This window comes from Pleurodeles waltl, chromosome 4_1, assembly GCF_031143425.1.
Source record: "Pleurodeles waltl isolate 20211129_DDA chromosome 4_1, aPleWal1.hap1.20221129, whole genome shotgun sequence".
Taxonomy (NCBI): Eukaryota; Metazoa; Chordata; class Amphibia; order Caudata; family Salamandridae; genus Pleurodeles; species Pleurodeles waltl.
In genome coordinates, this window is record NC_090442.1 from 512718489 (window position 1) to 512734844 (window position 16356).

The following is a 16356-nucleotide window of genomic DNA, read 5'->3' on the forward strand; positions in this document are numbered from 1 at the left end:
ATTCTCCACATGCTTCACAACTGCTCAACAGTGCACAAAGCTCTCAGCAGTGCCAGCATAAACTAGTTAGTGATATATTACTTCGCTATATATACAATGGAGTTTAATGTCCTCTTTCTCATGCAAATGTAATATCGTTACAACCTAAGTATTTCGGTCATTTTGTTTCTCTAAAATTAATTAATTCTCAGATAAATACTTGAGAAGAAATGATACCTTAGTCAAAAAAAGAATGTTATGCAGATTAATGGAAAAGTATGTGTTAACCGCTTTATAGCAATGAGTGTAGATGCCAATTAACTAAATGCAAAAAAAGAGGCTATAGCTCATAGGCAGGTGTTGATGGTTCTCAAAGGCCAAATCTGGTTAGGTACTTTAGATTCCAGCAATTAATATTCATGTTATAATTCTGCAAATCACTGCTGTGAATATCTTTTACCTGCGTTGCATATATTGAAAACATAACTTTATGTGACCTGTCAACAGGTATTTATGCTCTAAATGCTGCAATTGAGGCTACCCTTATGTTCTTGGGTACATCTTTATTCAATCTTCATAGGACTGATAGTTTGAAGTGCAAATTGTTGCTCTGGGAGAGGTTATGAAGTTTTGTGATGTAAAGTGGTGTACATATTACCAATTTCCCATGGGTACTTTTCAATGTGCTTGAATATTAATGTATCATCAACTGTAACCTTCAATTAAATATTTTCTATCCAGTGTTCTGTTTAGAAAAAATCACAATCATATAAACGGTGTTTTCGAGCTGACCATCAATGTTACTTGATTCAATCAATATTTACTGCGTTATGGATAATATTATATTCTCTTATGGTATCAGATTTGTATACATTTCCACAGTGAGGGTTGTAATTCAAAATGTTGTATCTTAATCATGTTTTCCAGTCTCTACCACAGGTGACTATTCACTTTTTAACTCATGTGTCCTTGATTGTCATTACTATCAATTTACCTGCTGAGAACATCTCAAGGATGAAATTAGGCGGTCTCTTATTTCTTATCTTTCAACTACTAGTAAGACACACTTTCAAAGTATTATCTGTAGATTTGCTACATTTTAACATGATATGATCCACCTGATTCTCCATATCTCGGATCTCCAATTTAAATGTTAAGTAAAATATATTGGGTGGAAATCTGGTCTAATTCTTTTAGTAAATATTAAATTGAATTTATTGCATTCTAATCTGAAGTCATTTAGAGAAAGCAAACAAAATGTGCTATAGTTGAATTATTAGAATACTCAGTTTCTGTTTCACAAAATTTGCAGTTATAGCCTGATGCTGACCACAGACTCAAAGTAGTATTTTTCCCGATCCATACTTTTCTTATTTCAGGATGTTTTCAAGTTTATTTGATTAACTGTTTTTTGGACACCATATAGTAGTATATGATTTGCATATGATAAAACCACATTGCAAATTCATAACATAGGGTAGCAGGATAATAAGATAACTAGTATATTAGAAGATTAATAAAAGATACACTAAGCTTAGAGTACATCATGGGCAGAGCTAGCCTGCCGGCAAGATGGGCGTCACAGCGTGAGGCTCTGCCGGACTTAGGGCTATTATTTTTTATTTCCCCTGATGGAGCAGCGTTAGAGGCGCTCCCCCCGGCCAGAGGACTTTCTGGCTGGACCGGGCTTCTCCCGGTTTGTGAATCTGACGGCTTGCCATCTTGTGGGCTGGTGGAGAAGTGGCGGTCTCGACCGGTGCCTAGCCTGCAGGAGGGAGGCGCGTTTGGCTTGGGCGGGCCGCCGCGGGCTGCTGAGGGAGCTGAGGAGGGGGCCCCCTGCGTCCCTGTTGGGGCGAGGTGAGAGAAGGCGCTGCTTGGGGGGCCTTTGGCAGTCTCGTCGGGCCGCGGCCCGCTATGACGCTGTAGGCCGGGGCCGGGGCCTGGACCTTGTGACGCGTGGCTGCTTCGCGGCACGGCTGCCTGGAGGCGTGCGCTGCGGGGGTGAGGTCTTCCCGCCCTGGAGGTGGCGGGCCCGACGGTGGTGCTGGGCCGGCTTGGGGGTGGCCGGCGGGGGCCCTCCGGGCGGTGGTGCCATTGCGGTGAGGGAGCCCCCGTGAGCTGAAGGCCGGGGGGCCCTCCTGTGCTGCTGGGGGCATAGTCTTGGCCTTGTGGAAGGGTGCATTTGCCCTTGGCCTTCCGGCGGTGTGCTCCTGCTGGGGGAGTCTGAAGTCGATTGTCGCCAGCCGTGTCGGGCCGGGGGGAACCTTTTTGGGCCCGTAGGAGGCAGTAGGCATTTTGAACCGCTGCTGTCCATTGTCGTTTTGTTGGAGGCAGCGGAGGACTTTTTTGGCACTAGCGGAGGGCTGGGGGAGAATTCTGCTCACCTCCTGCGCATCTAGAGCAACGACTGTTGGTGTTGCTGCTGTCGAGCACTTACCTCTGGAGGAGTGCTGTTGTCAGCTGGTGCACTTCGACCAGTGGCTGGATATCCCTTTGAGAGCCGTCGTTTGGTCTTCTATTCGCTGTGGGGCCCCCAGCCTTTGGGCGCCTGGTGGAGCGTCTAAGGCTGAGATTAACACGGAAGACGCAATGGGCAAGGCAGAGCAGTGACAGGCCAAGCTTTCCTTCGATGGCGGCAAACGGAAGGGGAGCACCTCCGCGCCACAGTCTGGTGCGGTGCAGATGGACAATGAGCCCTCTGAAGTCTCTGTTAAATCCATGTTTATGGATCCTAAGAATAGCTTGGCCCGTATAGACACCAAGTTGGACCATTTGACGGAGCAGATGGACCGTATCAGGGCACGGGTAGATGAGCATGATGCTCGCTTTGAGCAGCTAGAGTCGCACACCTCGGAGATGGAGGATCAGCGCCACGGGGAGAGAGAGCGCTTGCTGCAGATGGAGCGAGTGCTGGAGGTCATAAGGAACAAGAATGAAGATTTGGAGGCGCGGTCCCGGCGTAATAATGTTTGGTTTATTGGCCTTCCTGAGTCTACGGACATGGGCAGGATGGAAGACTTTGTGGAGAAAATGCTCGCTGATCTGTTTCCAGGTGAGCTTTCTCAAATGCTGGTGGTGGAGAGGGCTCATAGGTCTCTGGGCCCTAGGCCTCCTCCTGGGACTCCGCCGCGACCCGTTATTTTTCGCCTCTTGAATTATCGCGACCGCGATGCTGTGCTGCCACTGGCTCGCGACCGTCGTCCGGTGGTGTACAGAAACACTGAGTTGCAAGTGACACTGATTGACTGCCTTCAAGTTGCGTTGATGGTTGGCCCTGAATCCTGTTGAGTGCTGCTGTTGTGGTGCCTTTGATTTCCTATTACAGTGCTGCTGTATCAGTATACCTGCTTTCTTTCTAGCCCATTGTCCTTTCTAGCCTGTCTGCTTTGTGGATGGGCTGGATGGCTAGGCTTAAGACCCCTGGATGAGTCCCTTTACTATGCTGTGGGGTTCAGATCTCCTCTGTTGGGGGATGGGGGATCTCTGATTTGACCCGTTTGGAGGGTATGCGTGGGTGGGGGTGGGTTTGGGTTCTGATTTGTTGTTCCTGTGATGTTTAGACTTTTTACTACTGTCTATTTGTGCTGGATGGGGCTGGCAGGAGGCGGTGGAGGCTCGGTGGCGGGACGAATGGAAGTGCTGTTGTGATGAGGTTGGAGTCAATGACGGCGGTTAGTTGCCTTACCTGGAATGTGCGTGGCCTGAATGATCAGCTTAAGGTGCGACTCATGTCTGCTTACATTCAGCGTCATCATATCGATGTGTGTCTGCTTCAGGAAACTCATTTGGAAGTGCACACGCTGAAACGGCTGGGGGCGGGGTGGATTGGAGAGTGTCATGGAGCGGTGTTTTCAAGGTACGCTAGAGGAGTGGCAATCTTGCTGCACAAGGGGCTGCAATGGCGCACACATTGTGTGATAGTGGATCCGAATGGGTGATACGTGCTGTTGGGTGGGACATTTCTGGACATGCCCTGTCGGCTCGTGTCAGTTTACGACCCTAATGTGGATGACCCTGGATTATTTTGTGAGGTGTAGCACTTGGTTGAATCGTTGGGGAGTGGGGCTGTGATTTGGGGGGAGATTTCAATGTGGTTTTGGATCCGGAGAGGGATCGGGAGAGTTCGACTAGGCCTCGACATTCTGCTGCTGCTGCTGCTTTGTAGTGTAACTGTACACTGTAATGAACGATGGCGCTTTGGTTGATCTATGGAGAGCTAAGCATGGTGATTGGAGGGAGGGTACGTGTGTCAACTATGTTCATAATAGCTGGTCTCGCTTAGACCGATGGCTGGGAACTAGGGATGCGGAGATGTGGACGCAATCGGTAGAGCATCTGGCCCGGACCCTCTCGGACCATTCCCCAGTTAAACTGTAGCTGTCGATCCGTGGGACTCCGGGGGCCGCGTTTGCTTGCCATTTGATGCAGGGAGCTCTTCGGGATGTGGTGTTCCGTGAGGAGATCCGGGAAGCCATCTTGCATTTCATTGCTGAGAATCACGGGTCAGTGGGTTTGGTCGGAACGCTCTGGGAGGCCCTCAAGGTGGTTATTCAAGGGGTGTGCCTCTCTAAGCAGCACGGCGTGCTTCGTGCTTTGCGTCGTGAGTTAGCTGAGTTAGCTGAGTTGGATTCTCAGATAGTGGAGTTGGAGGCGAAATTGGTGACGGACTGGGCTGGTGAGACAGTGAAGACTTTGCGGGATGCAGTCTCCCGATATGAAGAAGCCTCCAACCGCAAGGTCTGTTTCCTGTGGAAATATTCCAGGGCTCGGCGTTATGGAGAGGGACACAGGGCAGTTCGTACACTGACGAACATGCTGCGCAAGCCCTGAGCAAGTGGGTACGTCACTGAAATAGACGGGCAGGGGGGGCGAGCAGGTGGCTGGAACTGTGGGTGTTATGCAGGTCTTTACAAGATATTTTGAGGACCTATATTTGACCCCTGCCGAGCTGAATCTTGAAATGGCGCAGGCTTACTTTTCCGCGATTAACTTGCTCTGGTTCGATGACACGCATAGAGCTTACTTTGACGAGCCCTTCTCGGTGGAGGAGGTCAAGGCAGTCATTAGTGGACTGCTTGGTGACAAGTCTCCGGGACTAGATGGTTTGACTCCTGCCTTTTATAAGGAGTACTCCAATATTCTGGCTCCCTACCTGTTGGAGGACTATGCTGAGGCATTGGAAGCGGGCTCTCTCCCCGCTACTTGCGGGAGCCGTAGATCGTCACGATGCTTAAACCAGGCAAGGATCCTTGCAGCTGCGATTCGTACCGCCCGCTCTCCATGATCAATATTGACAATAAAATCTTGGCCAAGTTAATAGCGCTCCGGTTGCAGCCTTTGATGTTGCGTCTGGTGCTCCCGGACCAGTCTGGCTTTGTGCCGGGCGATCGACGACGCACAATTTGCGCACGTTCTTCGTGGTGTTGGGTAGCCTCACGGCGGATGATGAGGCTGCTGCAGTGTTTTTAGATGCGACAAAGGCGTTTGATTCCCTGACCTGGCCCTATCTGTTTGCGCTGCTAGGCAGGGTTGGCATGAGTGCGCGCTTTATAAGGCTGATCCGCTTACTGTATATGGATCCAGTTGCGAGGCTTAGCTTGAACGGATGCATATCCTTCCCGGTGGCCCGGGGGACTCGTCAGGAATGCCCTCTGTCCCCGCTCCTTTTCACCATCGCGATGGAACCGCTGGCGGCCTATTTGCGGCAGCATCACAATCATAGAGGCCTGCAGTTTAGGCAGCGTCCGATCTTGGACTCAATGTACTCGGATGATATTGCGCTGTATTTGCGGGAGCCGGGTGGGAATCTGGATATTCTGCTCACTGAGGTTGTGCGCTTTGGTACCTTCTCCAGCATAGTGATGAATTGGTCTAAGTCGGTGGTGCTCCCTCTCACTAGTAGTACTGCGCGTTTCCCGTCACGTTATCCTGTTGAATGGCCGGAGGGCCCAGTCCCCTACCTGGGTGTATGGCTAACCTGTGATGTCGAGACCCTTTGGCTTGCTAATTATGGTAAGCTGGTGGCCTGAAGGACAGGCTGGAGGTGTAGCACTCCCTGCCGCTTTCGATTATTGGGCGCATTGCCAAGATGGTTGTATTACCAAAATTTTTGTATCTTTTTGTTAACCTTCCGCTGGTGCTGCCTGTGAGCTTCCTACGGAGGCTTAGGTCGGCTTTGGTGCGGCTGGTGTGGGGAGGCGGGCAGCCCAGGATCGCGTGGGAGAAGCTGACGCTGCCGTTCGAGTTGGGAGGGCTTGCCGTCCCTGATTTGGAGCTGTACTATTACTGTGCTCAGGCTCACTTTGCGTACTTTTGGATCCGCCCTGTGCGGTATCTACCTCATCTTGCAGCTGAGAGTGATGCGGTGTGGCTGGACCGGCTCCTGAGGGTGCTTGGGTGTTTGTCCCGGACTCGACCCAGGGGAGTGGCCACCGTTGCGTGCACTTCTGGGGCTTGGGCTGCTCTGATGTGTCGGTCGGACAGGTGTGAGCCCTTTGCGCCCGCGATGCCGGTGCTGGATGTTGCAGATGAGAGGATGTCCTGCGACGCACGACTGCGGGATTTTCCTACTGCTTTCAGGTTGTCTCACTCGTTTGTGAACGACGGTTTGCGGTCACCGGAGGAGGCACTAAGTGATGGGGCTGATAATGTGCTGCATAGGTTATATTTGTTGCGGGTATACGCGATGCTCCGGGTGTGATTCACTGGCCTCCCGACTATGCCTCAAACTTGTCAGGCGTTTGAGTTGCTATGGCGCGCGCAGTCCTCGCGTAAGCTTATTACTAAATTGTACAGGTGCATGCAGGAGCAGTGGAAGGTGGTGGTGGAGGCTGCTAGGGCTAAATGGGAGAGAGATGCTGGGGAGGATATTACTGAGGCTATGTGGAGAAGCTGCTGCGCACACATGAGAACACTGTCGCCCAACTATAGATTGCGGCTCATACACTTTAAATTCTTACACCGCTTATTTTAAACCCCCGCGGTCTATGTGCTATGGGGCTGCGTGGCGATGTGCGCTGTGAACGTTGCCATGCTCCGTATGCTGATTTTCTGCATTTCGCATGGAATTGTGGAGAGGTGCGCGCCTTTTGGGGAGAGGTGATGCATGCGATAGCTGGAATGACTGGCTTGAATCTGCCTTTCTCCCCTGTGGTGGTGTTGCTGGGCCTGCTGGATGGGGTGCCATCGGAGTGGAGACGCCTCGTGGGTATGCTGCTCTTGCTGGCGAAGAGAAGAGTGGTGATCTGCTGGGGGCGTAGTAGGGCTACGCGGAGGTCTGATTGGCTGCGTGATGCCGCATTCTGTCAGGAGCAGCTGTCAATCTTTTGGGAGCTGGCCCCGGCGGGCTCTCGCCCTAGAGACATTTGGGCGCCTTTCCGCTCCTTTTTGGAGTCCTCTGGCTAAATTGAGAGAGCCTCAGCAGCGCACGCGTGGCCATGCATATGACTGTTTGGATTGGGTATCGCTCCCGTAAGTGTGGAGAATGTTGTTTGGTGGACAATCCTGCTACGTTAGTCTGCTCTGCCGCCTCCATCCTTCTACTGTTGTGGTTGTTGTTAAGTTTATAATCTGAGAGCTCCTGCATTCAGATTTTCCCCTGGGGGTGTGCTTTATGTCGCTGCTATTGTCACGTATATGGGATGGTACTTGAATTTATGGCTCGGGCCTCGCTGGGATCCTTGTTTCATCGGACTCTGCTCTTGGTCATCCCTGACGTTACTGTATGCACACTTATGGACTCCTTGTGCTGTATTCATAGCTCCTGGGGCTGTTATTGTTGGTTTATGCAAATTTGTATAAATAAATAAATAAAATAAAAAGCTTAGCGTACATCACAGTGTCAAAAGTGATCCCAAGGACTCATAACCCTCTCAAAATGCTAACTCTAGTTATGTTGGTTCAGGCAGTTGGTGCTATTTAACTGTCAGAAATTCATACTTATTTTGACAGGGAATGTATGTTTAAGACACACTTTCAATTACCACTTTGCTGGATAAAGACCCTGTTTATGTTGTGCCTTTCTCCATGATGAATAAAATGATTCAGAAGGTAACAGCAATAAGAAGAGTAAATGATGGGCCTTCTGAAGCAGAATGGTCATGAGATACACAAACAATATCAAAAGCCAAGAGCCTGCTTTCAGAAACACACCAAAAGGTGTTGGATGGGATCTAACTAAAAGTGTTATTCGTTTTAACTGTTTTGAATCAGTGTACACACAGCACAATCTCCTTTTGTGTTCCATTGTATTTACCTATATGTTAGCCATCACTTTTTCACTGTTATTATACATTGTGACCACTGGGAAAAACGTATTTACAATAACAATGACCATGCCACTTTCTTACAGATATTGATGAATGTGCTGAAGGGCGCCATTATTGTCGTGAAAACACCATGTGTGTAAATACACCGGGAGCATTTATGTGCATTTGCAAAACAGGCTTCATCCGAATTGATGATTATTCGTGCACAGGTAAGAACTATGTCTTTGATTATACAGCATATTAACTTCTGAACATACAAACATCAAAGTGGCATTAACATTTTATCATTTAGTACTTGGCAATTAATAAGCTGGTCTAGTCATCCACAGAATTTCTCCTGGTTGTTCAGAATCACACAAATTACAGCAAATAATTCTACATAAAATGGTTGTGTCTATGGCATAATGATTTTATGATATCCTTTCCCTTTTAGTGTCCCAATGTGTTATTGCCTCTTAGAGCTTGGTGAGCTCCACTTCATAAATTGTTCACATCTCAATGCAGGAGCCTGCTTCTGTTTTGTTCACAGTGCCTTCCCTTCAAATGATTAGCTATCTCATCTCTTAAGGAGGGCACACATTTTATCCTCCCCACTGAAATGTAGCATTATCGCTTTTTTAGATAACCCCATTCAAGCATAAAAGTTCAGATGCTCACCTCACCAAAATGTAAGTTTCTTCACTGCTACAGAGTCCCCAGGTCCGTGGAAACATACGTTAAAGCCTTTGTCTATAATATGCATTCTTCTTTCCTATCATCCTGTTCCTTCAGTGCAATTGTGGTGAAGAAGATGTAATATAGCAGATAGAGACTTTTCAGGCAATGTCCTGCTGTGGTTTACTTATGTTAGTTATTTTCCCTTCTGTTTCTAGCCAATGTAAACCCCCAACAAAAGAATATCCTTGAAACTGGACCTTCATGTGGGTTCACAGGCTCGGTGTATGCCAGTGTGCAGCCTCTCGAGTAGTCTATTGCCCTCAGTACAAATTTGAAACTGCAGGGCATGCAGACATGGTCAGTTGGTGCTGCAGAAAGCACAGTGGAAAATAAGAGGAGCGGTTAATCAGCCACTACATGTTTCTGAGCGGGCACCCCAAGGAAACATGAAGGTTGATGTAGTCAACTGGTATACACTCATTTTCAAGGAGGACTATTGCCCTTCAGAGGCCAGAGTGCACGAGGGGTCTGCATAGTTAGTGCAAGATGTGTTGTCTTTGTTGCCACCAGGGCACACTTATCCTGCTTTTAAGGAGGAAGGCCTGTGTGTGTTCTCACACTTGATTCCCCCAATTTGTTATGCTATGTGTTACTTCCAATATCCATTCCAAAGGGTGGGGCTCACATTAAACATCCTCCACATCCTTTGCGTCTGACAGTTATTGGGCCTCTCTAGGAAATTTATGTCCCTAATGTGTAGTATTTCCTAATTTTTAATAGGTGCACCACTCATGAAAGTGAGAAAACACTCACTCTACATTGCATTGTAAGTTACTTTGTTCCTGCACAATGGGTATCATAGAATCACCACCACAAATATTTCTCACGCAACATAAAATAGCCTTAGGAATACAAAAGCAGTTGCAAATGCATGTGGCATTCTCCTGACAACTTCAATAAATTGCAAATGAAAAACATGAGGGTCACTAACATGATTCTTGAATTAGCTGAGATTTTGGCCCTCATTATGAAGACGGCGGTGTTAACCGCCGTGTTCATGCTGGCGGTCATTTAACTGCCTGACAGACTCCCTGGGACCCTGCCGGCCACAAAAAGAACATTCTGCTGAGTCGGCGGGCGGGAACCTTGTTTCCGCCCACCGGCCCAGCAGAATGCATTGCCGGGACCTTGCTGGCGGCTCCACATGGAGCTGCCGTCAGTGCCTCTGTGCGTGAGACGGGTGCAGCTGCACCCGTCGCGGAGATCACCGCCTGTAAATAGGGCAGTGACCTGCGCGATGGGGCACTGCAGAGGGGCCCCTTCACTGCCCATGCCAAGTGCATGGGCACTGCAGGGGCCCCCAGGGGGCCCCAGAGCTCCTCTTCCACCAGCCTGGAAAGGCTGGTGGCAGTAGGGATCATTATCCAAGGGGCAGCAGCGCTGCCCTGTCGGATAATGAGACCCTCCACCGTCAGGCTGCCTATGACCAGTCACCTGCCAGTGACCTGCCTGATGGGGCTCTGCAGAGGGGCCCCTTCACTACCAATGCCGGGGGGCCCCAGGGCACCTCTTCCGCCAGCCTGGAAAGGCTGGTGGCAGTAGGGATCTTTATCCAGGGGGCAGCAGCGCTGCCCTGTCAGATAATGAGTCCCTCCACCAGCAGACTGCCTGTCTGAGGCAGCCTGGCGGTGGAGGAGGGCTGCCTACGGCAGCCCTCCCTGTATTCTTTATATGGCGGTTCAGCACGGCATGCCAGTGGCGGTCTTTTCACCAGCCGCCGGCATGGCGGGCTGAACCGTCGGGGATCATAATGACCCCCTTTGTCTCCTCCTCTATTTTGTATATCCCACCTGTAGGAAATTGGGTAACTGAATGAGGGGGTGTACTTTACCAGCAACTACAATCTCTGTCAGGGTGAAGCCCAATAAAAACCCAAATTAACCTCTGCTTCATCCTCTGGTAGCTTGGCACCAAAGCAGTCAGGCTTAACTTAGAAGCGAATTGTAAAGTATTTATGCTACACTTCAAACAGTAATAAAGTGAAAACACAACACAAGAAAAATCCCACACCAATTTAGAAAAGTACAGTAAACTTTATTAAATAATTTAACACTAACATGACAAAACTCCAATCAATAGAACTGGAGATGTACAGTTTTAAAGAGTTCAAGTAAGTAAGCACCTAAAAGTACAAAGTGCAACTGGTGGTTATCTGTTCTTGCAAGACTGGTTAAAAGTCACAAGTTCAGGCCAACCACAATAAAGCATGGGCCAGATATAGGGACCAGGTTTGTCCTGCTGAAAGATTTTCCTTCAAACCTCTAGCACGAAGAGTTCCATTTGCAGTGAAGGGAGCCGCAAGGAGAGCATTGCAGATGGCCATCGATATAGCGCAAAGAGCAATCCAGGCATCACGGATGGTCGTCACTGTTGCATGAAAACCCTGTCGGGCATTACGGATGGGCATTGCTGGAGTCTCAAGTTTGTAGATACCTCTAGCTGTCGATTCTCTAGCATGAAGTGCAGTTATGCTGGGTGTCACTGGTGGACGCTGTGGTGTGAAGAATCGGGTTCACCAGAAATTTGCTTTGGCAAGTGGCAAGATGTTAGCACAAACAGGTCCATTCGAGGACACAAAGATCCAAAAACATCAAAAGTTTCTTTAAGGATGACCTCCACTGATACCACACCAATGGTCCAGGACCTTAGAGGCACCTCTAGGGAATCAGGAGCTCACTCCAGCAGAGACCAGAAGGGCTCAGGCAATGCCAGTTGCAAGGCAGCTGGGCAGATGCAGGGAGCCTCTGAAGCTTGATATATATCCCAATAACTCAGAACATGAGGTCAGTCAGCTGACCCTTGGGGTCACTTTAGCCTGGGATGAAGGGTCCTGTCTTCCTTCTCAGCGAGAAGGGCAGCAGAGTAACAAGGCAGCAGGGTAGCAGTCCGTCTGGCAGCAACGCAGCACAGCAGTCCTTCTTCTGTAGTATCCACAGGTCCAGTGGTGTACTGAAGAGTTGGGTCTGATGATCCAATATTTATACTTGGTGCCAGCTCTGAAGTAGGAGAAACTTCTAGTGGTTTTAACCTCCAAAGGTGCTTGGAATTTGCTACCTGTCCTCAGCATGTTGGAGACACAAATGACTAGTGTTAAACACTTTTGTGAGTGTGCTGGGCAGAACCTTTGTGATGCACCAGTGTGGCAGGTGACAGCTCTTCCCCCTCATCAAGTAAGAGATGGCCCATCCTGCCTTCTATTTCCCCCTATGTTTAACTTTCTGGGAGCAATGCACCAAGACCAACTGTCAGCTACACCTAGTCATGTAATCCAGGATATAGGCTGCAGGCACCAAATGTTTCAGACAAGAAAATGCCGACTTTCTAAAAGTGAACACACTTAGGGGCAACCCGGTATTCACTTAGGAGCTGGGTACAGACAATGTCTCCGTTAAAAATGCTCCTAGAGGAATTGTTTAGATATAGCATGCGTAGATATGATCCAGTCTTCAATTAATGAATAAGACAACTCTGCACTGTTAAAATCCAATATATTACTCAGTAGGATTCAGGAAGTTCAAAAAAATGTACAACAAATCCAACGAACGTCCATCTCATAAACAACAACACTGTATATAACCCCCATAGATTACAACATTGAATCCCAACAGAAGATCCAGGAAAGGGTTTTAACCCTCCTCATGACACAGTCCTGCTCAATAATTGCCTGGTTTTCAGTCCCAGTTGAAGCAATATCATGACTTTCAATTCAGCTTGACAAATGAGAAGGTAATGTCGACGTTCCGGCCTGTGGTGGCAGTCAGAGGTCCATCATACCATCATCAGGACTCAGTTTTGTTAAATAAGACCTACACATAAGGAAAATTAATTATAAAACAGTACATGCAATCTAACAAATCACACCATGGAGGGTCGAATTACCTTGGCGTCCTGCTGAAGTAATGAAAAAAGGCATCCAATTATCCCCCCAACCATAATCTCACCCCGCCAATCCTAACGGCAAAATACGACAAAATACCTCGCGTTGGATGCTTCGATGCTGTAAGGAGAAAATGTTAGCACTATCACAAAACATAATGGAACTTTTAAAAAATACTACGAGGATCAAATAGGTCACAGCAGAAGAGAATAAAATGTAGCAAGGACAAGTATATGTCATGTGGGGAGGTGGGTGAGGGTTCGTTCAATGCTCCTCATCCTGAGGAGCGCAGTAACCGGGCGGCAAGCGGTATTAAAAAGGCGCATTCGCTGCCCAATCCTGCCTTTTAACCGGGGCAAGCACTGTGTGTGTCATTATCCGGCTTGCACTGAAAGCACTCAAGCACTTCCGGGCTGTGCGGCCAGCACCACCAATCAGGTGCCGCGCGGTGATGGAGGAAGGGGTGCAATGCACCCCACCCTTCCCCCACCGCCCGAACTCTCGGCTCGGGGAGCCGAGCATATCTGTGGCCCTCCCGATAGGTGAGGGCACCCTTTCAGCAGCTCATCAGAGAACAGCACCGGTTTATAAACTCCTGCATCTGATCCCCTGACAAGAGTGGGAGCATGAGGTGCTCTCTTTTGGCAGCCTTTTTATAGCAGATAAATAAAGAAAAGCGTTCGGTTTTGGTAAACGGCTAACAACGGAGTTTCTTAGCTATATCAATTTCACTAGAATGGTAGAATAATCAAAAGAATGCGCCTTTTCCATCGATGTACAGTAAGTACAGAAAAGTGGTTAAGTCGTGCGACAAAACGCTGATAACCTCTTGTCAAAATTGAACACTTTGGCCCGTATTTATACTTTTTGACGCTAAACTGCGCTAACGCAGTTTAGCGTCAAAAATTTTTGCGCCGGCTAACGCCATTCTGAAGCACCATGCGGGCGCCGTAATTATTGAATGGCGTTAGCCGGCGCTAGCAGACCGGCGCTGCCTGGTGTGCGTGGAAAAAAACCACGTACACCAGGCAGCGCCGGCGTAGGGAAAAATGGCGTTAGGGTGTCTTAAAAATGGTGCAAGTCAGGTTGACGCAAAAAAATCACCTCCACCCGATTTGCGCCATTTTTAACGACGCCCAGACGCCATTTACATGACTCCTGTCTTAGTAAAGACAGGAGTCATGCCCCCTTGCCCAATGGCCATGCCCAGGGGACTTATGTCCCCTGGGCATGGTCATTGGGCATTGTGGCATGTAGGGGGGCACAAATCAGGCCCCCCTATGCCAAAAAAAAAATATTAAAAAAAAAAAAATTATACTTACCTGAACTTACCTGAATGTCCCTGGGGTGGGTCCCTCCATCCTTGGGTGTCCTCCTGGGGTGGGCAAGGGTGGCAGGGGGGGTCCCTGGGGGCATGGGAGGGCAGCAGTAGACAACAGGCGTCCTTTTCTCGGAAGCACATAAGGGCCTGTGAAAAGGCGTGGAGTCCTACTGATTCAAGTTTAAAGTGTTTTTTTTGTAGGTTTCTAACGAAGAGGTATTTTTGTTTCACAGAAGCCGATGCCCCGTTGATAGTCAAAGATGAGTTACTTACCTGCAGCACTATACCAATGACATTCAGAAACTGTATAACGCATCTAATGACTTGTTTTTGTACAGCTCTTCATACCCCAATTCTGCTGTTTCTAAATGATAAAAAATAGAGCTTCCCATTACCCATTTTAATGGCACTGAGGCCCGTATTTATACTTTTTGACGCTAAACTGCGCTAACGCAGTTTAGCGTCAAAAAGTTTAGCGCCGGCTAACGCCATTCTGAAGCGCCATGCGGGCGCCGTATTTATTGAATGGCGTTAGCTGGCGCTAGCAGACCGGCGCTGCCTGGTGTGCGTGGAAAAAAACCACGTACACCAGGCAGCGCCGGCGTAGGGAAAAATGGCGTTAGGGTGTCTTAAAAATGGTGCAAGTCAGGTTGACGCAAAAAAATCACCTCCACCCGATTTGCGCCATTTTTAACGACGCCCAGACGCCATTTACATGACTCCTGTCTTAGTAAAGACAGGAGTCATGCCCCCTTGCCCAATGGCCATGCCCAGGGGACTTATGTCCCCTGGGCATGGTCATTGGGCATTGTGGCATGTAGGGGGGCACAAATCAGGCCCCCCTATGCCAAAAAAAAAATATAAAAAAAAAAAAAATTATACTTACCTGAACTTACCTGAATGTCCCTGGGGTGGGTCCCTCCATCCTTGGGTGTCCTCCTGGGGTGGGCAAGGGTGGCAGGGGGGGTCCCTGGGGGCTTGGGAGGGCAGCTGTGGGCTCATTTTGAGCCCACAGGTCCCTTAACGCCTGCCCTGACCCAGGCGTTAAAAAGAGGCGCAAATGCGGGGTTTTTTGCCCCGCCCACTCCCGGGCGTGATTTTTGCCCGGGAGTATAAATACGACGCATTTGCGTCGCAGTCATTTTTTTGGACGGGAACGCCTACCTTGCATCTCATTAACGCAAGGAAGGCGTTCACGAAAAAAATGACGCTCTTTACTCATACTTTGGCGCTAGACGCGTCTAACGCCAAAGTATAAATATGGCGTTAGTTTTGCGCCGAATTTGCGTCGAAAAAAACGACACAAATTTGGCGCAAACGGAGTATAAATATGCCCCTTTATGTTATGCCCGCTGCAAAGAATATAATACCGAGCGACTCCCACTGCGGCGTTGTAATTTCTTCCATCTGCAACGCAAAAACATTTGTTTTCAATGCTGAAGAGATTGTTTAACCCCATCTTCTTTTTCACAGCCTTGTTATTAGCATCAGCAATTCATTGAAGTGCTTAAGATAACTGAATCCATTAAGTAAACGTCTCGGTGGGGTCCACCATGGGGTGTATTAACTGGATTTTAATTGGGTTTATTATCACTTTGGGAGAAGTGACAGTGAGACATTTCTGCCAATTCCCTGAGAACTGTTTACGTTCTTGTAATACAGTGCTCATCGCCAAGTCTTCAAGTAGCCACTGTAATTATTTATTCAAATTGGTTCTGTCTAGTAGTTTTCATAAGGTGGCTGCTATTCTCGACTACACCTCATGGTAATCAAAATGTTTATGAGGAACAGATGTAGAAGCTGTTTCAGCAAGTCATATACAGGGAGTGCAGAATTATTAGGCAAGTTGTATTTTTGAGGATTAATTTTATTATTGAACAACAACCATGTTCTCAATGAACCCAAAAAACTCATTAATATCAAAACTGAATATTTTGGGAAGTAGTTTTTAGTTTGTTTTTAGTTTTAGCTATGTTAGGGGGATATCTGTGTGTGCAGGTGACTATCACTGTGCATAATTATTAGGCAACTTAACAAAAAAATATATATACCCATTTCAATTATTTATCATTACCAGTGAAACCAATATAACATCTCAACATTCACAAATATACATTTCTGACATTCAAAAACAAAACAAAAACAAATCAGTGACCAATATAGCCACCTTTCTTTGCAAGGACACTCAAAAGCCT

At 48.1% G+C, this 16356-nt stretch overlaps 1 protein-coding gene across 2 annotated transcripts in view; it reads left to right on the top strand.

Annotated features, from left to right (window-relative positions):
* NELL2 (neural EGFL like 2) overlaps positions 1 to 16356 on the top strand; it is a 1100394-nt gene that overhangs the window by 765720 nt on the left and 318318 nt on the right. For both annotated transcript variants that reach the window (XM_069228823.1, XM_069228824.1), the window contains exon 13: positions 8330 to 8455. In XM_069228823.1, coding sequence (XP_069084924.1) covers positions 8330 to 8455 — 126 coding nt within the window. The remainder of the gene's footprint in view (positions 1 to 8329; positions 8456 to 16356) is intronic.